Source organism: Vigna umbellata, chromosome 4, assembly GCF_029865625.1.
Source record: "Vigna umbellata cultivar VRB3 chromosome 4, Vumbellata_1.0, whole genome shotgun sequence".
NCBI lineage: Eukaryota > Viridiplantae > Streptophyta > Magnoliopsida > Fabales > Fabaceae > Vigna > Vigna umbellata.
In genome coordinates, this window is record NC_142168.1 from 38,398,712 (window position 1) to 38,422,697 (window position 23,986).

The 23,986-nt window shown below is 35.8% G+C and overlaps 2 protein-coding genes and 1 long non-coding RNA gene across 4 annotated transcripts; 2 read left to right on the top strand and 1 right to left on the bottom strand.

The window, feature by feature from the left end:
- Window positions 1-2,844: 2,844 nt before the first annotated feature.
- Window positions 2,845-8,446, bottom strand: LOC148200113 (uncharacterized). Of its 2 annotated transcripts, XR_015786352.1 has the most exons (6): window positions 8,154-8,442; window positions 8,007-8,063; window positions 7,827-7,912; window positions 6,283-6,330; window positions 3,317-3,421; window positions 2,845-2,997 (listed from the first exon to the last, which is right to left on the bottom strand). It is a non-coding gene; the product is annotated as an uncharacterized LOC148200113 (long non-coding RNA). The 2 variants fall into 2 exon arrangements; XR_015786351.1 differs by having other exon boundaries at window positions 7,827-8,063; window positions 8,154-8,446.
- Window positions 8,447-13,251: 4,805 nt separating this feature from the next.
- On the top strand, window positions 13,252-21,301 carry LOC148200114 (uncharacterized). Its single transcript, XM_088112849.1, has 5 exons — window positions 13,252-13,402; window positions 18,912-18,929; window positions 19,016-20,931; window positions 21,025-21,193; window positions 21,276-21,301. Exons 1-5 carry the CDS (start codon window positions 13,252-13,254, stop codon window positions 21,299-21,301), a joined length of 2,280 nt encoding a protein of 759 aa, XP_087968975.1.
- LOC148200115 (uncharacterized) lies at window positions 21,142-22,338 on the top strand. Its single transcript, XM_088112327.1, has 2 exons — window positions 21,142-21,958; window positions 22,039-22,338. Exons 1-2 carry the CDS (start codon window positions 21,368-21,370, stop codon window positions 22,336-22,338), a joined length of 891 nt encoding a protein of 296 aa, XP_087968453.1. The 5' UTR covers window positions 21,142-21,367.
- The last annotated feature ends 1,648 nt before the right edge of the window (window positions 22,339-23,986 follow it).

Genomic DNA, 23,986 nt, shown 5'->3' on the forward strand with positions numbered 1-23,986 from the left:
AGACCGTACGATGACGAGCGTAATTTATCATAGGGAGTAATTCACATTCAGATTTTTCATCTATTACAGATCCAAATTTTCAACATATCATTTCATACTTTATACTTCTTATCAATATCAATTTATAAACTTTATATGATTCACATAAATCATTCATAATTATCAAATATCAACATAACGTTCAACCAACATATATCATACTCATTCATGCATAACAGCGATCGTTCAGGCATACTCAATCAGCATACATCTCATATATTCATTTCATATCATGCTTGCATACAACATCCAAGTATGAATCAAATTAATAAGCTTCCCTTACCCGGATTCGCAAACAGCTTGTCCTAGACGCAAGATTTGGCTTCGTCCAACTAACGTTTTTCTACCCTCAATATCACTTAACTCTTCCAAAACGAATCTAGCCACGAGAAAATCAGAATACTTAGACTACACCCTTGCATGCAGCCAAAACTCAGTTTTTAGAAAACCTAAGAACGAGCTACTGAAGGAGAACTTACCAGTTTCAGCTCTTGAAACTGTTCGGTCCAATTTGTAGCTCACGGTTCCGCGAACGTCCTTACGGTCTCTGAAAGTTGATCGGAGGAAGGGGTGGTGAGTTACAGTAGAGAGAAGTTGAAAAGGTTCTAGAGAGAAGGTGGAGAAAAATGGAGTCTGAGTTTGGAGGGAAGAAGATGAGTGCAGGAGAGTGGAAGGGTTTTTAGAAAATCTATTTTGTTCTTCCCACATCCGCACGAACGTGCGTCTCTCCTGCCGCCACCTGCACCCCCCCATTACTGATTCCAAATCTATCTTAGTGACACTTGGCGTGTGTTGCAGAGAGTATGTAAGTGGGTTTTAAATGCAACTGAACATGGTGTAAGGGTAATGATTATGGCTTAACAGGTGGGGTTTTCGGTGCATGGTTTGCTAAGTGGGTTTTAATGCTTTAGTGCAGAATTTAATGGGATTGGACAGGTGGGGTCGGGGAAATGCTTTGATGATACAGGTAGCTGACTAGGATACATTTAACTAGGTTCTTACATCAACTATATAATAGAATAATCACATATATATTAATATATCAAATCAGTTTTACAGCAGATAAAATAACGTACGCTCTTGGACGAACGATCTTACAAAATTATACGCAATAATAGGAGCGGTCGTTATAAAACACGAACGAACGGTTTACAAAAATAAATACCGAACGTTCAGATACTAAACATAAAGCAAAAGGGCGCTCGTTCTAAAACGGCCCGCTAACCTAACTAAACTAACATATAACCGAACGCCCTATTGTTCGGCCTTCACTTCAATCTCCACAAGATTCTCTTCAGCAATGATTCCTTCCTCAAGCGTTTCTTCCAGAGATGCATCTCCCTCTGCTCACATCCACACGGATGATCATTGCAAGGACAAGACGGACGTACAGATACAGACAACACAATGGAAAACGAAGGGTAAGCTTATTGAATTTAATTCAAGTAAATCAAACATTTCATAACATATCAAACAAATCACTTAAGTCGCAACATATACTTCAATCAATTCATTCACTCAAACCAATCCCTGATACTAGATAGACTGTCCGGACTGTATGAATTATGTGTAGCTAAGGCGTTCGTGCACCCAGGTGGGATAACTAGAATTCTCATCAGCTGCCACCTAAGGTTAGTCCGTTCTGTCCAAGTTACAGTTATGGACTAAGACCTCCTGTCATTCCCACACATGACATACTCCTCTCTACTTGAGAACGAGCACTCACGGAATATCAGGATGAACCGCCATCTAAGCTTACCACATTCATACTTTACCATTCCAACTTTCAATACATATGAGTCGTTGCTCCCTGGAACGCTCATTCAAATTCCACCACCAATATTTCAGTTAGTATACCGTTCGAACATCATAACTTTCCATATTAAACTCAATTCCATTCTTCGTTCTACTTTCATAAAATAACGAGCGTTCATCCTTCTTAAAATGAGGACGAACGTTAACACAATACAGAGGAATCCTCGTGTTTGAACAGAAAGAAACGAACACCTGTCCGCTGAAGGACGTTATGACCACTTGAATCAGTTCAATGAACTGATTCTAGAAAAATTTGAATAATACTTAGAATAATTTAAGTACAATAACTCTAGGTCGAATCCAATGGATAGATACACCTCAAGTTGTTTAGATAAGTAAACCGAGCACGATTTAATTCAAGAGACAAACCGCCAGTCAATGACCGAACGCGGTAATAGGTATTTAATGAAGTTTTGGACGAACGTTACTAAATCTTGGACGAACGCTATTTAACTTTTGGACGAACGCTATTTCTACCCGTTCGGGAATCACTAAAAGAAAAAATGCAATTACATACGACCAAAATTCGTATGTAAGACCTAAAATCCGTATATAAAATAGTGTTACATACGGATTATATACGGACAAAAATCCGTATATAAAATGATCGTAGCTAAATTATATACGGATATATCCGTATATAATTTATATACGGAAAAATCCGTATATAATTTATATACGGAAAAATCCGTATATAAATTCTGTATATAATTACCTGTATATAATTATGTACGGACAAATCCGTATATAATTTTTATATAATTATATACGGATAATCCGTATGTAATCCGTATATAACTTTATAGTTTTATAAAAAAAAAATTAGATAATTCCACGTTTACACCTAATACCTAAAAATTTCATATAATTGATAAGAATCAAACATAACTGTTAAATTGCCAGAAAAATTGCCAAATATATTCATAATGTATAATATAATTACAAGATTACAAATGTAACAAATTTACATATGATTGTGCTTGAACCAAATAATTAAAATATGAAAACTTTATTAGATAATTCTATAAATAGAACTTAAAAAAATACAACTCTTATTCATAAAGACAATTACAAGAATGATTTTACATTTTCTAACGGTTTCCTGACCAAGTAAACACTAGCTCCTATAGCCTTAAGCAGTGCCTGAACCAAAAATTAACAAAAAGTTTAGTTGAAACACATTTCAATATATATGGACAAATAAAATATTTAAAGAAAATTTCAAAAACCATTAAAAGTTCTCTAACAGATGATGGCTTAGAATTAGGGGATAAAAAAGATCAATCAAATTGAACCACAAATCTCAGCAAATTTCAGAAACCATTAAAAGTTCACTGAGAAAATCTTCTTTAATTTCTACTATCCCAAACCACAAATCTCTACTTCCTTTCTCTTGAAATGCTACCAACAGGCTAACATGGTTGCTATAATTGAAACATAAATAAATATAATATAAATATACCACTGGAAGGATTTCTACGCCCCTCAAAATTTGGATCATCACATACAATTGCTTCAAGTCCCATGAAAGCTTGCCACCAAAAATGTTCCAAACACCATTTGGACTCTGAAACAAATAAAAGTTGTTGATTTATATAAAAGCCACTTGATGGTCTTCATTATGAACTGTGACTTTAAAAAAATTGCCCCAAATTTCATACGCCAATGTAGTGCTAGATACAAAAATTGCATAATACTTAATATTAACAAATATGGGCATATATAGTAAAATGCAATTTTCTTGTAGTGTAAATATAGAAAATAGAATAAAAGAAAAATAAATAAATTAAAGAAAACAAAATCATTGACTAAAATCCAAGAAAACATCACAACTCCAACATTATTTTGGGCACTTCACCTTCTAGCTTTGATAAAAAACAACACTCACATGACACACACACAACATGATTCTGAACTTCTAAAAACAGAAACATAAATTTAAAGAAAAACAAGAGCACAAAAGCTAACTGTAATAATTTTTATTTATTTATTTTTTATAGTTCTATGGGATGAGAGAAAAAGAAGATAAACATGGGAACTAAACACACCAACGTATTTTTTTCTTAACAATACTCTAACTGTAATAACTATCCCCATTATACCTAAGTCATCATTTTCAATCCAAATCCATATCACTTCCTGTTGACCTCTTTTCTACCAATATTTTCCTTCCCACTACTGCTCATTCTAAACCTTAGCTAGAAGACAAGAGGCTTTGGAGAAGACACGGCCATTCACCTTTTGCTGGGACAACACATCACAACCCATAACAATTCATTTTGTCAAGTTCATTTTGTCAAACATCAACACATGCCACCTAAATGTCACGGCCCACATAATAGAAAAGAAGTGCAGAGTTTTAACTCTCAGGTGCTTTCCACTCTACACATAAACTTTTGACTTTTCAATTGGAGAAGACAAGCAACTCTCGGTGTGTGCTTATTGGAGGGTGCCCCTCATGGTTTTGCTACGTTAACATTCATTGAAGAGCTTGCTATAATTGTTACAAAGCTAAAAGCTCACGGCCTTCACACAACCAAAGTAACACCCAAGCACACAGCTGGAAGAGTTGGCTCATGGCTGGCTGGTTTTCCCTTTAAAAATGAAGAGACACACAAGAGGAAGGGGACGACTCGGAGTCTGGACACTACTATTGGTTACAGAACTCACGACAACACACACACTCTGGGTTTTTGGTTTGGAACTTTTGGCTGTCAACGTTTTTGTTGGGGAGACACTACTCTCTTGGCTGGAGTTCTCTGCAGAACATCAAATTGGTTGGAGAGCAAGGAGTAGAGTAGATGTCACGGCTGCTGGAAGAGAAGAGTTCTGGCTGAGTTTTGATGAGCACGGCACCCAGCAGAGAATGGAGTTTAACTTCAATAGGTTCTGTGTGTCTTACTCTTAATGCTTGAACAAAGAGTGAATTTATTGTTCTAAACATGTGTAAGAAAACGTACCCTTCCCTCTTTGCTGTTAACGTGTTTATGTAGTATCATTTCCAATTTGAATTGCATTTGGTTGCTTATTTTACTTGCATCTTATTTTATTCCATAAGCTTTTTACTTCTACACGGCTGTACTCAATGTTTGTTGTGATGGAAGAGTAGAATATTTATTTAATTGCTTTTAGGAAGAGATAAGTTCTTGGTTTTGTTAGAAGAAAGTGTGATATGATGACAGAAAAGTGGTCACGGCATTTTGCAATGAAAAACACATCATTCTTTAAAATTCAGAAAAAGTTTGTCTAGAAGTGTGACTTATGCCATGATGAATAAAAAAATGAAGGTGGAAGCTAGATGGGAATAGGTGTGACGGTTTTGGGGAGAGAAAAGGAGTGTATTTTAACTCTTTGTGGAAGTTAACGTGCAGCATGTTAGAGATTACTTTGTTTTCTTCTTTTAGTGGATGTAATTGTCATAGCTTGTTGATTTGATGGGAGAATGGAAGATGGAAGCAAAAGTCGTGTAGATGTGACATTGGTTTTGTACTACAATTGAATATTTAATTTGGGTTCATGCTGAGAATGAATTGGAGGTGCATGTTTGACCATAGTAGGTGAAGTGGTATGCATGGTTACGTGTTGGAGGTGCCACTGGTGGAAGCAAAGAGAGCTCTTATATGAATTAAGATTGGGTGGAAGGGTGTCACCGAGAAGAGTTGCTGCTGTCACGTCTTGGGGAGCAGCTGCACGCATACGGAAAGTTGGAGAGGAAAGGAGAAGCATTGAGTTATTTTCTTGGAGAATGAAGGATTGGTGTTACGTTTTGGGAGCAACACATAGCATGCGTAGAAGTGAGGCATTCAGAAGTAGGGTGACTAAATCAAAGACCACTAAAAGACAAAATGAGGATAAGATGCATATCTTGTTCATCACAAAGGGAAGCCACCCACATGTACCATAGCAGCCACCACGCCACACCTCAACACGCCTCTCTTTTCCACCTTTCCTTTCAAATCTTATATATATATATATATATATATATATATATATATATATATATATATATATATATATATATATATATATATATTCCTTTTTCTACTTATCATCCCTTATAATATCACTCTCACTCTGTATATCACTCTGTAATATTAGTATGATCATTATTATTACATTAGTTAATTTAATTTCTTTTGATAAGTAATACATCTTTTAATTAAAAGTTTTTATAATATGGAATATGTATACAGAATCGTATATCAATTTAAAACAGAACATCAAACTACAAATTAACTAAAATAGAAACAACACATGTTAAAACTAACATACTTTACTACATCCATAACCACATTTCAGTACTTTACTACATCCATAACCAAATTTCAGTGACTAACGAGAATGACACAATGCAATTGAACATCAAACAATCACAAGGCTAATTTACCTCCCCACACTAAATACAAATAAAAGGTTAGAACCACTTACTTGGGTTTTGATGTCACTGTTTGACCAGAAAATGGGGAAACTTTTTACCTGATGATTTCAAGTCACAACATGCATTGTATCAATTAAAAAAACTAGTTTTATAGTACAAGGACAACATAAAGGTACATGGACAAAAAAAGAGGGGCATTAACTTTGTAACATATCTACTACTGTACTAAAATGCATATGTAATTATTTTACTGAGTAACCAATGACTTCATTGCTTCATGTATTGTCCTCTGCCTAGACTAATCATATTGTTAAATAAATGAATATTATTGCAATATATGTTGGATGCTAATTAAGTCATAACCAAGTCCTTAAATCCAAACAGTTGGAATTTGTTGATGTGGAGTTATCACAACTTCCAAAGGGTTCACACTTGCCATAAAATTCACATTTATTTTGATCCACCTCAAGTTCCAGAAACTTGGTTCTTTTAAAAAATAAAACTCTACCAATTTTAATGTGCCATATGGGGTTACGGTAAGGATTCCAAACATTGCAGGTTTTTCAAAGTTGTATGTTAGATATGCATTTCCATTATCATTAGGCTCAAAACGCCACCCATATATGTCAATTTCCCTACACACACATTAGACCACCCTTAAGTTTGAAAACTCTAAAAGCTGGAACAAAATGAATGAAATTAACTGACAATTTTCTCCTTTTGCTAGAATTTATCATTGTTCCATCTTTAATCAGCGTAAGAGCACCACTTTGAGAGCATTGATCAGTTCCAAAGTCAGGAAACTGAAGTTAACATTTGTTTTGACTCATTAAACATGGTTCATTGAGTTTTAGCCAACTATCTTGTTTCTTTGGTATGGTTGTTGATTTCACAGGCATGGTTGTTCTTTTATGACAGCAAGAGGGAGACAGCTAAGATGTTTGAAGACAAAAGTAGATTTTGGGATGGAATTGGTTGGTGTGCAACAATTATTGTTTTTGTGACAGTGTTAAAAAAACACAGTGTGTTCAAAGAGCTTTAGCAAATAAACTAGGAGTGTAGAAAAAGGTATTTTTTGCATTAGGAGGCAAAATCTGCTTCATGATCCTCCCAATTTTGGCTATTGTCAATAAATGGTCTTGTTCCTTAATGCCACTATGTTTAGGATTGGAGGAACTGCCTCCAACATATTCCACCATCTTTGGAAGGGGGTAAGGAAGGATTAGAAGAACTACCTCCAACATTGTTCTCTGTTTTCAGATTAGAGGAACTACCTAGCCAGCTGCATGTTGCAACTATTATTGAACTTATTGCAAATATATATGTACTCTTTGTTATGCCCTTCCCGTGCCATATTATGCCCCATATATAGTTATATATACATTTCAAATGGAAACAACTTCAAACCATGTTACCACTTTTTTGAAAAAATAGGATCCACTAACATGATTGTCAAAACCATGATGACTAATATCTGAAAGCAATAAAAGCACCCAAAACGAAGCAAACCATTTTCAGTGACTAGTTTTGGTCAAGACCCATTTTCAATAAGAGCCAATAAAAAGAAACCAAAATATAAGCAATTCAAACTTACCAAATGTAGAAGGCAATAGCAGCTCGATCTTATCTCTTCCACTTCGAAGAAACCAACCTAGGGTTTCCAAATTCGCGATTTCAAACCTCGAAAAAACAACGACCAAAAATAGGACAATGTAACAACACCCAGAGAAAAGATAACTCAAACAAACCTCAAATCTAAACGATTCAAACTTACCAGGAGCAAAACGCAACTACAACTCCAGCTTATCTCTACCACTTCGAAGAAACCAACCTAGGGTTTCCAAAGTCACAATTTCAAACCTCCAAACAACAAAAAGAGAAAACGAAATCAAAAATAATCCTCAAAGCTTCGATTACTCACCGTGTTCGACAAATGAAATCTGAATCCACACAAATCGCGAGTGGTGACGTGGAGTGCGGGTTTCACTGAACCAGAGGCTCGCTGCCGGCGAGGTGGACTGACAGCGGAGAAGAGAGTGCAGTGAAGAAGTGGACTGAAGGTTCGAGAAGAGGGAGAAGAGGGAGAAGAGGGAGAAGTGGACTGAAGGTTCGAGGAGAGGTTCGAGAAGAGGGAGAAGATGTGGTTTTTTCGAGAGTGATAGAGGGGGGAAATTTTGGAGCTTTCAGTTTAATTTTTATTTGAGCTTATACACAGATATTAGATACGAACTATCCCTACAAAGCTTCAAGTTCAAAGGCGCCAACGTTATGTACGGTAATTATATACGGATCCTCCGTATATAAATATTTTTATTATTATATATGGATTTATCCGTATATAATGGATTTCCCAATATCCGTATATAAGATCCGTATATAATATGTTTATTACATACCGATCTAATCCGTATATAATGATCCGCGGGTAACTAACTATTTTCTTGTAGTGAATTAAGGGAAAGAACGAGCGTTCGGTATAGGACCGAGCGCTACTTATAACGTACGCTTTGGGACGAGCGTTCGGTATAAGACCGAGCGCCACTTAGGACGTACGCTTTTGGGTCGAGACCCTTCGCTGATTCAAAATTTTTAGAAATAGGGATTTATATAAGACACGATGATAAAGTTATGTTTTTAACAAAATGACTAAGTATCCGAATGTATATTTTCAGGCTTCTTAATTTCTCACACAACACTCAAGATATCTACGTTTGGCCGAAAGCTCAAACGTAAGACTAATGTAAGAGGGCGTTTGTCCTCAAATAGAATTCTTTCCAAATGAAAGAATTCCTTTTCAATTGAATTTGACAACAACACCGAACGGTCAAAGACCGTTTGATGACGAACGTTCAATATCATATGAAAATTTATATTCCAAAGTTTCATTTACATTAACCACATTTCTCAGCATATACTTTAATACATTGATCTCATCATACATCTAATATTTCAGTTTAATCATACCATAGTACATTTCATCATCTTCATACATCAATTCATGATCATATACCAAACATCAAATATCAAAAATCATACTGCATACAATTCACAGAACGTGCATCCAATACAGTGCAAACATAAGAATTAAATTTAATAAGCTTCCCTTACCTGGTTCAGTAGTGAACGTCTAAGAGTGTGATTTTGACTCGTCCAACTATGGTTCTCTACTCTCAACGATTTTCTTACGTCCTTCAGCTAAATCTAACCAAAAGAAAACGCAAGGACTTAGTCTACACCCTTGCATGCAGCTGAATCTGGGTTCGCAGGTAATCCAGAAACGAGCGTCTAGGTTGGGAACTTACCGGTTACAGAATCGAGAGTTGTTCGGTCCAAAATGGAGCTCACGGTGCAGGGAACGTTCCTACGGCTCTGAAACGTGATCGGAGAAGAGAATGGTAAGTTGCAGAAGAGAGAAGGAGAAGGGTTCTAGAGAGAAGGAGGAGGAAAGGAAAATCTGAGTTTTGGGAGGGAGAAGGTGCGCGCAGGAGAGTGGGAGGTTTTTCAGAAAAATCACTTTTGTTCAATCCCACTTTCAAATGGACGGACGTCCCTCCTGTCGACACTTGCATCCCACTACTGACTTCAGAAGCTTCCATTTTGACAAGTGGTGTGCATGCATGGGGTGCAAAATGGGTTTTTAATGCACTGAATCGGGTGGCGTGGGTGCATTTATGAAAGCAACTAGGTGACTCAGCAGTGTAATTAATGAGGCGTGACAATCAGAAATATTACAAATTAATCTCAAATATAATATATTGCACCCATTTACATATCCAAAAATTATGGGACTCCCTGATTCTATATTTGAGCTTCAAAGTTTGCAAGTGTTGGACCATGTTGGATGCCTAGAATTGGAAGCATTACCCAAAGGATTAAGAAAATTGATTATAGTCTCCGAGATTTTGTCATAACAAGAAAGCAAGTTGTTTTGCCTTAGAATGACATTACAAACTTCAACTCTCCAGTATTTGACTATTCAATGTTGTGATAATGTGAAGCCTTTATTCTGTGGGGTAGAACTTCCTTATCTAAAAGCATTGATTAGTAGCTACAAAAGACTCAGTAAGCATTTTCTTGCATTAGAGACGTTCTGTATTGGGATTTGTGGCAAATTGGAATTGTCCAAGAAGCATCATGAACACCACAAGTTCATCTTAAAATTAAAACAATATTATTTTCTTCACTGTCACAGCTAGGGACACTGCCTCGTTTGGCTTTAAAGATATATTAACACACTGTTATCCTAAGGAGATTATTTTGCACAAATTATAAAAAATCTCACAATGATTTAAGATATTCTCTTAAAATGACTAAATGACAATAGTTATGAAGGTTTTAATTCTTTTTTAAGAGGTTTATAACTTTTTCATATTATAATATATTTTTTTTATTTTTTATTTCATTTTTTTACATCTTTTCTCTAAGATTTTACCCTAATTTTTTTTCTCCAATACCAAAAACATCTATACTAAACAATACCTCCCTAAAACTTTCAACCATTTTTTGTCCTTTCCAAATTTTTTACTCCCTTCCTTCCTCTTAAAATTTTGCACTCTTTTATTCTTCTCGAAACTTCTTAAACGTCTCATTCCTTTTCTTCTTTTCTTTTTTTCATTCTTCTATTTCGCTCTCTACGAGTCTTTAGTTTTGAATTGGGGTTTCCCTAAGAGTAGCCATGGAAGTCTTCACATCCTATGCAACTTTGGCGGCAAATGGACAAGCAAAACAACATTTTGGCGACATCGAGTCCTTCGCCGACTCCTCCTTTGAACTCCATCGAAAGCTTGTCCAAGTCGCTCTCGCTGTTGACTCTTCTGGTGACGTTTAGTCCTTTTACTCTCCTGTTATTATATAGTTTGCTTTGAAATTATGGTTAGATTTTTGTTATGCTATTTTTTGTGTGAAGAATGTTGGTGCATGAAGATGTAATTATGGAACTTGCATATAACATTTTGTCTCAATTAATCATCGTATTATTGTTTTAGTTCTCAAGGGTATAGTGTAATGTTTCTCTTTCTAAAGATATGGCATGTTTTCAAGGTTAATGATGCTTCAAAAACCAACCGTTTGATCGCGGTAGTGAAATCGCGGTAGTGAAATCGGATAACAAATTGATGAATGAAGTTAGTAAACAGAAGAAGAAGCATTTGCATAGGAAAGTAAACCCAAAAAAAACCCTAATACGAGGAGAGATAAGCAAGTGAAGAAGGTTTTGGAATAACAACACAGGAAAAGGAAAAAGAGAGAGTTAGGGTTTTATCTATTAACTCAAAAAATGAAAAAGAGAAGGGAAAATTAGGAGAAATAATGGTAAGATAGTGTTATCTACGGATTACCTACGAACAAAAATATGTAAGTAAAGTAGTCTTAGGTAATATTACCTACGAATTTATTCGTAAGTAATTACATACAAATTACATACGAATAAATCTATATGTAATTATCTACAGATAAATATGTATGTAATTATCTATGGATAAATTTATATGTAATTACCTACAGATAAATTTGTATTTAACTTGTAGGCCAAAATCAGAAAGTTGAATCTATTAGTAATAACACAGAAAAGAAGCTTTTGTAAACACAATAAAAATGTATGATACAAAAGAAAAATAATAAATGCAACAAATTGAGAGTACAAATTCTCAACGACAACATTTGAAAGATATGTCTTTTATAAAAAAATTGAAAATTACATTGTTTGAACCTCAACTTAAGAAATTGACAATTACATTTTTTGCAATTCAAAAACTTCTCTATCTAACAATTTATTTGTTTCGGTTATGGGGCTATGTCACTAAATACCTTCACAATTTGTCTTTTCTTGCTATCCGGTCTTGCTCCCTGCGTCTCTTGTTTGCTCGTTCGGCCGGGGGTGTACCTGTTAAAGATACTCTGATGCCAAAGTTAGTAGTTGAATCATCCGGTAATCCAATATGACAATGACACTAATAAATGCAGAGTAATTTCTCTACTTACCTTTTACCTTTGATTTATATTTATAGTTTTTGGACACCGATATTTTAATCTCGGCCCAATATTCTTAAACGCGATTTACCTTAATTTTCTTTACATTAATCATTTACGCTTATGAAGCCGCCCGTCCCTGCCGATGCCTTTGTCTGCTTTGCTGGCAGTCCGGTCATATGGAGTTTATGGACTATGACGACTGTCCGATCATGTGGTACATTATCACTTGGAGAATTTGATAGGCAATTTATCATCCAGACTCAATTTCTTAAAGAATGAATCAAATTCTTCTAGTAGATTAAGCTCAAATACAACCATGTCAATAGCTCGAGTTAATGTAAGCTCTTTTAAGCACAACAAACACCAACAACCATAGGTTTGGGAAGAAATGTGTTCTCTAGTTCACACTTCATGTGCACAATATTTTTGTACTTTCCACTCCCTGCATTCAACCTTCCAACCCTACCAACAATCACGCTCGAATCTGTGTATCCCGATCATCACCATTCATCACTTTATTAACTTTTTATTTCTAAAAGCTTAATTTTTTATCGAAGTTCAACATGGGTGGAAAAGTAATTATCGGAAAAGTTGGATCCTGTAGAGCTATTGACAAACTAGAGTCTAGAAGCATCTACTTGCAAGTATAGCAGAAATAGTAATTATTATATTTTCATGGGTGAAATGTGGACAAGTGTTTTTCTTTTCTTTGTTGTAAGCTAGATCCTCATCAATCTATAAAACGAGGTCACTTACCTTAACACGAGAAATATCGCACTGTGCACCATCAGACACAAAAATCTAATTTTCTTTCACTTTCATACCTTTGTAAAGTGTTTCTGTTATTGCCCTTCTTAACTCTTGGAAAGTCCATGAAAGTTTGAGGAACATGAATCCCAACAGCAGAAGAATAAGCAGGACTAAGTAATCAAACCAGAAAATGAATGGCATGCACATTGTGGCTCGCGATGGCTTGTGAGCAAGTAAATAATGGCATGCACATCGAATCCTAAACCCTAAACGTTAAAGCTTCTTCAGAAATGAATGACATGGCCGATTTTGATAAAAGAGAAAAACCCAATAGCAAACCCTCTCTCTCACATGCCAATACCTACAAAATGAACCTTCTTTTTAGATGGATATGTACTCAGGTACAATTTGGGTTCCAGGGAAGGGCTGTGGAGGAGGCGCACAGTGAAGGTTAGTGTTTTAGGGTTTTAAGTGATGATCATTGTAGAGAAAACGTGCAGTGGAGGCCTGGGTTTCAAGGGAGGGCCAATGCGGAGAATGAGCATGGTGGAGGTTAGGGTTTGAGGGAAAGACCACGGAGGAAAAACACAATGGATCTTAGGGTTCTTAGGAGGGTTGAGGATGAGCGCCAGAAGAACGATTCTTCTTCTCTATGAGTGAATTTGAGTCAGTGAGTGGGAGAATTCTGATAAGTGAGTATATTAATCCTTAATTTTGATTTTTAATATTTAATGATTTTCAAATCCATATGTAAAATAAACATGTAATATCTTTTTACTTACGTACGAATCTTGCACCATTACATCGTGATCTCGTCCTTCACAAATTTTTCCATGCACCAAATTTACATACAGATTTTACATATGAAAAATTGGTAGATAAAAATCCATAATTAACTCACTTTTAAAAGTATGTATGTAAAAATCGTATGTAATAGCTACGTTACTTACAAATTAAAATATGTAAATATCAATAACTTGCATTTTTCGTTGTAGTGTCACCTTATAAACTTTATTTATGCTCACTCCATGATATGATTATGTAAATGTTCTCTTATTAGTATTGGTAAAATGCTAAAATTGGATTGTTACACAAATAACTCATATGACCTTCGGTAAAATTCTTATGGCCCACTAAATACAATTGTTTTTCACACCTCGGACTAGGTAATTGAAACTTCATTTGACTCTCACAATCTAATATTTTTCTTTGAGTTCAATAGTAATAAATTTAGGATATCTCATATAAAATCTTGATGGACGAGCGCCTGAGAAGATGACGATAGAAGCTGTGCGAGCACGATTCGAACTCCTCGAAGCTTCTCCGACGAGTAAAGACGCAGCGGAATGGAAGCGAAGCTCTAGATTGAGAGCTGACTCTAAGGAAACTGAGAGAAACGAAATCGGTTGCAGAAAACCCTAAAATCTTGAACAAACCCTAGAAAAGAGGGAAAACTCAAATTGAACCGATTAAACGGTTCAAACGCAAGATTGATCGGTTCAAAAGCGTTTAAACGGTGCAAATGGAGGTTTAATAGGTAGAAATCAAAGAACAAATGATAAAAAGGGTTTCAATCGGCTAAATGGAGGGAAATGGTTTGAGAAGGAAGAAACCCTAATGTGTGGTTGGAGATTGAAAAAGAAGAACAAAGATGTGGTTTTATGATGAAGAAGAAGTGAGAAAATATGAGAGGATGAAACTTACAGAGAAGATGAAAATCGGAAGATGTGGCTTGCGAGATGGAGAAACGAGAGAGAGAATGTGGATGTGCGTGTTTGATGCGCGAGAGGTGAAATGTGAAATGAGATGGCGTTTCTGTGCGTGAGAGGAAAGGCCAATGACATGGAATGGAGGAGCTGACGCTGCGCTAACGAGGTGGCAGCGAAGGAGAGGTAGCGTGGAGGAGAGAGAAAGCACCGTGAAAATGGAAAATGGAAGGGAGAGAGTGTGCTTGGAAGGTGGCTAGAGGGAGTCTTTGGACTCTCTAGCCTATGACTTTCAAGAGAGAATAGTTTCTGATTCAGAAAACTCAATTCTCATTAATCTCAAAAGTGAATGATACAGTGATGGAGACGGGTATTTATAGTAACCCATGCTCCTTACAAGCTAACCTATAAAAGGTAAAAATATTAAACAAGGACTACGTCGGGCACGATTACATCAAATCTCAAACTCAATACATAATCTAAACATCTCAATATAATATTCTCTTATTGAAAATAACTATGTTTACAGTCATTATATGAATCTCATCACATAAATATATAATCAATATTTCATTTACATGTATAATTAACATTAAAATTTAAACCAATTAAAACAACAAACAACAAAGAATAAAAACAAGTTGTCTTGAGTGAAAATTGTCTCGTTTGGTAAAAAACAATCTTCTTTATGCACTCCTTTATCCCTCTCAAAACTTTTCAAAATCGTCTCATTTCCCTTTCTTCCTTTTTTTTGTTCGTTCTTCCATTTCACTTTCTACGAGTCTTTAGTTTCGAATTAGGGTTTCCCTATGAGTAGCCATGAGAGTCTTCACATCCTGCGCAACTTTGGCGATGAATAGACAACCCAACAACATTTTGGTGACATTGAGTCCTCCGTCGACTCCTCCTATGAACTCCAACGGAAGTTTTTCCAAGTCGTTCTCTTTGTTGACTCTTCTTGTGACTTTCAGTCCTTTTACTCTCTTGTTATTATATAGTTTGCTTTGAAATTATAGTTAGGTTTTTGTTATGCTATTTTTTTTTGTGTGAAGAATTTATTTATGGAACTTTCATATAACATTTAGTCTCAAATAATCATCGTAACATTGTTTTAGTTCTCAAGGGCATAGTGCAATTTTTCTCTCTAAAGGTATGACACATTTTTAAGGTTAATGATGCTTCAAAAACCAATCGTCTGATCGCGGTAGTGTAACCGGATAGCAAATTGATGAATGAAGTCAATAAATCGAAGAAGAAGCATTTGCACGGGAAAGTGAATCCAAAAAAAAACTAACACGGAGGAGAGATAAGCAAGTGAAGAAGGTTTTGGAACAACTGTAACATCCCAAATATCTCACACTTGATAATTCATAATTCCTATATATTAACATTACATTTACGGTAACATCCCGTAATCTCACCCTTTAAAATTTTCTAGTTGATATATGTCTATACATGTTGTAAAAAAAAATCGTAATTATAACTTGAGTTCTTCTACTTTATTCTTCTATCTTTCCCTTCCTTGGCACTGAGTCAGACGATATTCCTTCATCTGCTCCCGTATAACGAATTATACGATCATCGCACATACCCAAACACAAACAAGTAGGGTGAGCTAACATGCAACCAATCATTTATGAAACATGCATATATTTACTTTGATGCACTCAACAAACCTCAGATAATAATTATGTCAGACACACTCATACCATCATACAACAATCACATCATAGATACTCATCCATTACTTTGATACACATGGTAAAATGACATCGCAAGACTTGTTACTTTATAACCCGACTCGTCCGGACTTAGAATGATAGTCGAGCTATGGCGGGTCTTGCACTCGTGGTGGCTTATGAAACTTGGGCTCCCCCACCCTACCACACTCACGAGGTTAGTCCGTTATCACTCACCTTGGATCATACTGGAAGCACCCAAGACTAGGACCTCCTACTACTCCTCATCACATGGTTCAATCCTCTCTATATGAGAAGAAAGACCATTGGAGTTTCAGGATGACCCCCAAGACTGAGCTCCTACTTTCATTCTAAACACTACCAGGGCACCACCATGTATCCTCTCCTTGAGGATCATGGAATTACATCCATGAACCATATTGCCACTTTGAAACTTAACCCAAGACATGAATAACTAGATACCATCATATTATCACAGTGAATCCAACATATCTCATACATTCACATACTTCCCACATAAATCACATCACACTATGCATTCCAAACATTCCACTCTTCAAAATACAACTACGCATACAATTTAAGAATATAATTATTCAAGATTTTACTCAATTCAAATAAATTTACTATTTTGTAAAAACATTACTCTTCACTCATATCATTAATTAAATATCTGAACCCATCTAACTAATTAACAACATGTTTATATCATGTGGTAAAATTTTTAGTCCAATCCAACGGTTAATAAGGTAGAACTCATAATTTTTGTATAAATGGTCCAAAAACAGAAATTAAGCAATATTGAGATCCCTCAGAAGATATGAAATTATAATCTCAACATGTGTAACTCCAATTTCCAATCTGAGCGGTCAAAGTAATTCACTATGTGTTAGAAACTACATATTAACATTTCAGGTTGATCTAACGGTTAACTAGATAGATATTGAGTTTTTACAGAGGTAACTCAGGGACAGAATTTTAAGTGGTTTTCGGTTATACTCAAAATGCGGAACGAATTCTTTAAAGCACAGACATCTAATTACAAATCTGAATGGTCATGATGACTTTATATGTCTTATGAACTACATACTAAAGTTTGGGCTCAATCTAACGGTAAATGAAACATATATGAAGTTTTTACCATAATAACTTAAGAACAGAAATATAGTGTTCATCAGATTTTTCAAAACTTCAAAATTACTTTCTCAAAACATAGACTTCCAATTACAAATCTGATCGGTCAAAGTGTAGTAATGTATCTTAAGAATCATATATCCAATTTTCAGGTTGATCTAACGGTCAAATAGGTAAGAATCTATATTTTACTGAGGGGACTGAGTAACCAAATTACAGGGGTAATTAATTTACTCAAACATGCAGGATCTATTTCTCCAAGTAGAGACTTCTAATTGATGATCCGAACGGTCAAAGTGAAGAAATAGGTCTTAGAATTCATATATTAAACTTTTAGCTAAATCCAACGGTAAAAACAATTAAAGGGAAGGTTTTACCACAGTAATTCGAAAATAAGAAAATTATAATCATGAAAACTAAATTTATACAAATGAATAGATAACTACCATTACCAAAATTTTAACATGTTCATAACTCATATTCATGATCATAACATGTATAAAAATCATATATAAGAAGGATTAGCTCCCCTACCTCTCTTCCAGACTTCTTTTGCTTCGAATTCGTTTTCCCCGAAAATCCTCCAGAGCCTCTACTGTTCTTGCAACTAAAAATTTCTTCCTAACTCTTTCTTCTCTATTTCTCAAGGTTTCTCAATTGACTCTTACTCTCTTTGTGCAAAATAGCCTCTCCTCATGACTATTTATAGTCCAAAAATTTTACTATTCATCATTTTTTTTAATATTATTTATTATTTTAATTTCACCACTTACATAATGGATTCCTTAATAATGACTTCAAATATGAATGCTTTCTCCATTATCAATATTTTAAATTTTATTTTACTTTTTTTTTCTACCTTTTTTTTTACAAAAAGGTAGAAAAGAGTTTGAACCCATCACCAAAATTTTTTACCAATTAAGCTACCAAAATTTCTTATTTAAATTTCCACATTTTATAAACTTATTATATTTTCCATTTACAAAGAAATTTATTACTACTAGTAATAAAATTGTTACTAGGGTTAAATATGTTTTTAGTCCCTGAACTATCAAGCGTTTTTATTTTTCGTCCCTATTTCAAACTTTGCACGATTAGATCCCTGTCCTTAAGGAAACCATTATTTTTGGTCCTCCAATACAAACGGCGTTAAAATTCGGGTGATGTGGCTAACGTATAGGCACGTTGGATGACATGTATCGTTTGTAACATTTGCCACGTGTGTTTACATTTTAAATTGAAATTGATTAGTGATTAAATGAGCTGACGGAGATAAGGGCTTATATACTTACTAAGGGATTGGATCTTCTTAAGTGAATCAAAGACGAGGGTTGATAACTTTGTTTTATCTTGAACGTGAGTCGCGATTAGGGTTGATAACTTTGTTGCTCCAGTGTTCGTTTGCATTGTGTGTGTCAGGAAGGCGATTCGAAGAAGGTAATTTTGTTATTTTCGTTTATGTTTACTATCACTCCATTGCTTGTTGTGCATTGTGTGAGTAAAATTTGCATTTTACAATGTAGGATTAGCAATGGTTTTTGATTTTTCTCTGCATCACATGGGGAAGTTCGTGAAGAATAAGGGAATAGAATATGTGGGAGGAGAAATACATGTTATAAAAGGAATTGATCCGGACAGGTGGTCTTACTTTGAAGCAGTGGGATATGTTAAAGAATTCAAGTATGATGCAGAGTTCAAGCTATGGTGGAAGGGGGCAAAACAAAAGGCGATGAACAACCTGAGATTACTCAGTGATGACAGGGAAGCACTGTTCTTGGCTAACTATGCAGAGGCAAATAATGATGAGGTTGAAATCTATGTCCAACATGTACAACCTAGTCAGCTAGATGAAGTTAAGTTTTTGTGTTTTGGTGAAGAGGCAGTACAGGAGACGGAGGAAGAGGTAAATATGGAAGAAGAGGTGGAAGATATACATGCATATGTTGTTGAAGAAGATGCTATTGTGGATGAAGAAGTTGGTTATGTTGGTGAAGCACATGCTTATGTGGATGAAGAAGATCATGCAGTGGATAACGAAGTTGGTTATGTTGGTGAACCACATGCTTATGTGGCTGAAGAAGATGATGCAGTGGATAAAGAAGATGGTTATGTTGGTGAAGCACATGCTTATGTGGCTGAAGAAGATGATACAGTTGATAAAGAAGATGGTTATGTTGGTGAGGTGGAGGGGAATGTGGAAGTAGAAGATGTCCTAATGGATTACGAAGAAGAAGAGGGGAATGTTGAGGACGAATATGTACAGAGGGGTGAGGAAGAGGGCAATGTGGTTGAGGAAGAAGTGGTGGAAAATGTGGATGATAGTGAAGAGAACAGAATGGAAAATGATGATGATGGGTTTGGGATGGAGGATCAGAGGGTGGAGGAAGAAAGAAGAAATATTAATCCTGTTTTAGAGAGGTGGAGTACAATGAAAAAGAGGAAGAAAAGTGTGAGGAGAAGAAACGGTGGTGGTGAGGGGTCATTTGTGGTTAACGAAGATGTTGGACACCATGAGCATGAGATAAATGAAGATTACAATACTGATGAATTTTCTTCAAATGTGGATAGTGATGAGGCTATTAGTGATAATAGGAGGAAGTTTCCAAAGTACAGAGCAGATGAAATGACTAAGAGTTTCAAATTTACACTGGGGATGGAGTTTAAGTCATTGAAAGATTTTAAAAGTGCCCTACAGGAGCATAGCGTATTAAATGGCAAAGAAGTGAAGTTTGTTAAGAATGATTTGAAGAGAGTGAGGGCAGTTTGTAAAAAGGGATGTGGTTTTGTAATTATGGCTAGCAAGGTAGGAGGAAGGGAAACTTTTAGAGTGAAAACTCTCGTTGGACGTCACAAGTGTGGAAGGGTTTTTAGTAACAAAAGTGCAAGTGTGCAATGGATTGCACAAGTATTGGTAGACAGATTTGTGAATGTGGGAGGCATGACAGTGAACCAAATCATAGATGAAATCAAAAAGTCCTTTAGTGTTGGAATTACTCCTTGGAAAGCAGGAAGAGCAAAGGAAATTGCTATGGATTCTTTAGTGGGTGATGGAGAACGACAGTATGGACGTTTGTATGATTATGTGGCTGAGTTGCTAAGGGTAAAGGCTGGAACATTCAAGATTAAGGTCAATCAACCCCAACCCACTTTGCCACCACGGTTTGGGGCATTTTACATGTGTCTAGAGGGTTGTAAAGAGGGGTTCTTAGGTAGTTGCAGGCCATTCATTGGGGTAGATGGTTGTCATTTGAAGACAACATATGGAGGTCAGTTGTTAGTGGCAGTGGCAAGAGACCCTAATGACCAATATTTCCCCCTAGCTTTTGCTGTGGTTGAAAATGAATGCAAAGAGACATGGAGATGGTTTTTGAGCCTGCTGCTGGGTGATATTGGGGGAATAGATTGTCAACGGTGGATCTTTATTTCGGATCAGCAAAAGGTAAGTTACTTTATACATCAATATGTTTTTTATTCCCTCTTTTATTCAAATTGTTAAGTTACTTTAGTAAAGGCTGTTGGCATTTGTTGGCAGGGATTAATGGCAGTATTTGATGAGATTTTGAATGGGGTGGAGCACAGGCTGTGTTTAAGGCATTTGTACAACAACTATAAGAAGAAATTTGGTGGAGGACTACTCATTAGAGACCTTATGATGGGGGCTGCCAAGGCAACATACTTTCAAGACTGGGAAAAAAAAATGGGTGAGTTGAAGACTGTGAATTGTGATGCTTATAATTGGTTAATGACAATTCCAACTAAATCTTGGTGTAAACATGCATTTAGTGCTTATCCTAGATGTGATGTGTTGATCAATAATTTGTCTGAGTCATTTAATAGTACTATTTTGCTGGCAAGAGACAAAACCTATAATTACTATGATGGAATGGATTAGGTCATATATTATGAGTAGGTTTGCAACACTTAGAGAAAAAGTGATCAACTATCCTGCTGATGTTATGCCTAAACCGAGAAAAAGACTTGATAAGGAAGTTGAAAAGAGTGGGAATTGGCTTCCAGTTTGGGCAGGGGGTGCTAAATTTGAGGTCACTCATGGCTTTACAATGGACAAGTTTGTAGTTGATCTAAGTAATCATAGTTGTAGTTGTTACTTTTGGGATTTGGTTGGAATACCTTGTAGACATGCTGTTGCTGCCATACATTATAAATTAGAAAACCCAGAAGATTATGTTCATCCATATTACAAGAAACATGCTTATAACACTTGTTATGCACCTGAAATAATTCCAATCAATGGACAACAACTTTGGCCTACATCCGACACTGCCCCACTACTACCACCCACTTATAAAACACCTCCTGGAAGGCCTAAAAAGTTAAGAAGAAGAGAAGCTGATGAATATGTCAGCCATTCAAAGTTGTCCAAGAAAAATATTGGTATGAAGTGTAGCAGTTGTAATGCATATGGACACAATGTAAGAAGTTGTAAAAAGGGGCAGAAAAGCAAGGTATTTCCTCCTGAACATGTTATTTACAAGTTCATTTATTTATATTTATGTCAAATCTAACTACCTTAAGCCTTTCACAGGACACAAGAGGCACATCTGCAATGGGAGGATCTGCAACAACTGGAAGGACAAAATCTGCAACAAGAAGTGCATCAGGTGGAAGGGGAGGATCTTTATCAACTGCAAGGGGAGGATCTGCATCAACTGCAAGGGGAGGATCTGCAAGAAGAACTGCAACGGCTGCTGAACCATCTGCATCAACCTCACAAGGTCAAAGAACATCACAACTTAGAGGGGCTGCACATATGCGTCAAGGGGGAAGAAGAACATCCTCAAGATTGGCTGCACAATTTCTAGGGTCTCAAGCCAGTTGCAATTGACATCCACAGACTTTTTTTAATGCTATAATGTACTGATTGGGACCCACTTCGGGAGACCATTTGTAATGGGCACAGTATTTTTTGGACAACTTGTTTGTCATATAGTGTACCACATCCAATGTTAATTAAAGTACTAGGGGACCACTTCTTGTGTTAATTAAACTGCTCGGGGACCACTTCTGTAATTTCTTGTGTTGTTTTGTTGAATGCAATGCCTTAACTTGGATGACATTTTACTCTTCATTGTCCCCTGTCCATTTCAGTCATTGTGCTTTAAATTACTTGTTGGATTAGTTTTTTTCAAAGCAGTAGGGTGTTGGCATCTCATAATAATCTTGCAAGATTGATGTTATAAGTCAAAAACCTTATCAGGTTCAACACTGGTGCTTTCTGCTATCACATTGTGCTTTCTGATGTTATAAGTATTTTTGTCACATTTTTATATAAACCATCCAAATCCAATGATACTTGGTCATTCTTTATAATGCTTTTACTGGTTCAAGACTTCACTCACATGTCTTGGCAACTTCATTTTTATAATGCTTTTACTGGTACAAGACTTCATTTTTATAATGCTTTTACTGGTTCAATTACGCATACCAGTATAATGCTTTTACTAGTTGACATTTTGAGTGTAACTGATTTTTATAAACTATGCTATAAAACTCTTTGATTTAAAATAACAACTATAATCACATAACAGAAATGCACATAACACAACGTAATCACGTATGATGTCCACATTTTATTCAATTTAAAACTTGAAAGTACATCCACAACACAACATTACCAATCTAATTACAATTTATCTTCAGCACAAACATAAAACAAAACATCACTGTTAATGCCCATAATGACAATACAAACAAGACCAACATCATTTTGAACTTTTTTCTCTCTTGCTCTAATTTCCTCTTCAACTTGTCCTTCTTCTTCCTTAGATCCAACACAACATTTTCAATACAGACTTCAACTTCTTCACTCCTCCTTTGTAAGCTTCCTTCAATTTTCGAGTCTCCTTCATCAACCCATTCAAAGTAGTTACAACTTGAATTACTCTGCAAAAGAAATTACAAATCACGAATACAAACTTCATCACAATAAGTAAAACATTATCTCACTTACTGCCCAATTTCTACATCTATAAAACAGTCTCCCTTTGTTCTTCAATGTAGTTGCCTTCAACAGCAACAATCTTTCCCCACAACCACAATTTCTTGCAGCTAAGTCAGAGGAGGATCCACATGTTTGGGACATTCCAGAACCAATACTCCTTCGCGTGCAACCATTTCCTCCTCTGTCAGCTTCCATTTCCCTGATACAGTAATTTCCAAAGTAAATCAACTTCGACTACTCCCAACAAAAACCCTATATCCCAAATCCATCCATTCAGACGAAACGAAAGACGAAAATCAACTTATGTGACCATTTACACCAATGTTGAAGAAGATGAAATCCAACCTTTTGCGGTTCACCGAAACCTTCTTCCCAGCTGAAATTATGTGCTTATCAACCCTCGTCTTTGATTCACTTAAGAAGATCTAGTCCCTTAGTAAGTATATAAGCCCTTATCTCCGTCAGCTCATTTAATCACTAATCAATTTCAATTTAAAATGTAAACACACGTGGCAAATGTTACAAACGATAC

Excerpts from the sequence above, each read along its gene's own strand:
- LOC148200115 (XM_088112327.1), top strand. The coding sequence starts at position 21,368 with ATGATGGAATGGATTAGGTCATATATTATGAGTAGGTTTGCAACACTT. Across the intron at positions 21,959-22,038 it reads AAAAGGGGCAGAAAAGCAAG|GACACAAGAGGCACATCTGC; the intron begins GTATTTCCTCCT and ends AGCCTTTCACAG.
- LOC148200114 (XM_088112849.1), top strand. The coding sequence starts at position 13,252 with ATGGCCGATTTTGATAAAAGAGAAAAACCCAATAGCAAACCCTCTCTC. Across the intron at positions 20,932-21,024 it reads TTATTTCGGATCAGCAAAAG|GGATTAATGGCAGTATTTGA; the intron begins GTAAGTTACTTT and ends ATTTGTTGGCAG. Across the intron at positions 21,194-21,275 it reads AGACTGGGAAAAAAAAATGG|TGCTTATCCTAGATGTGATG; the intron begins GTGAGTTGAAGA and ends ACATGCATTTAG.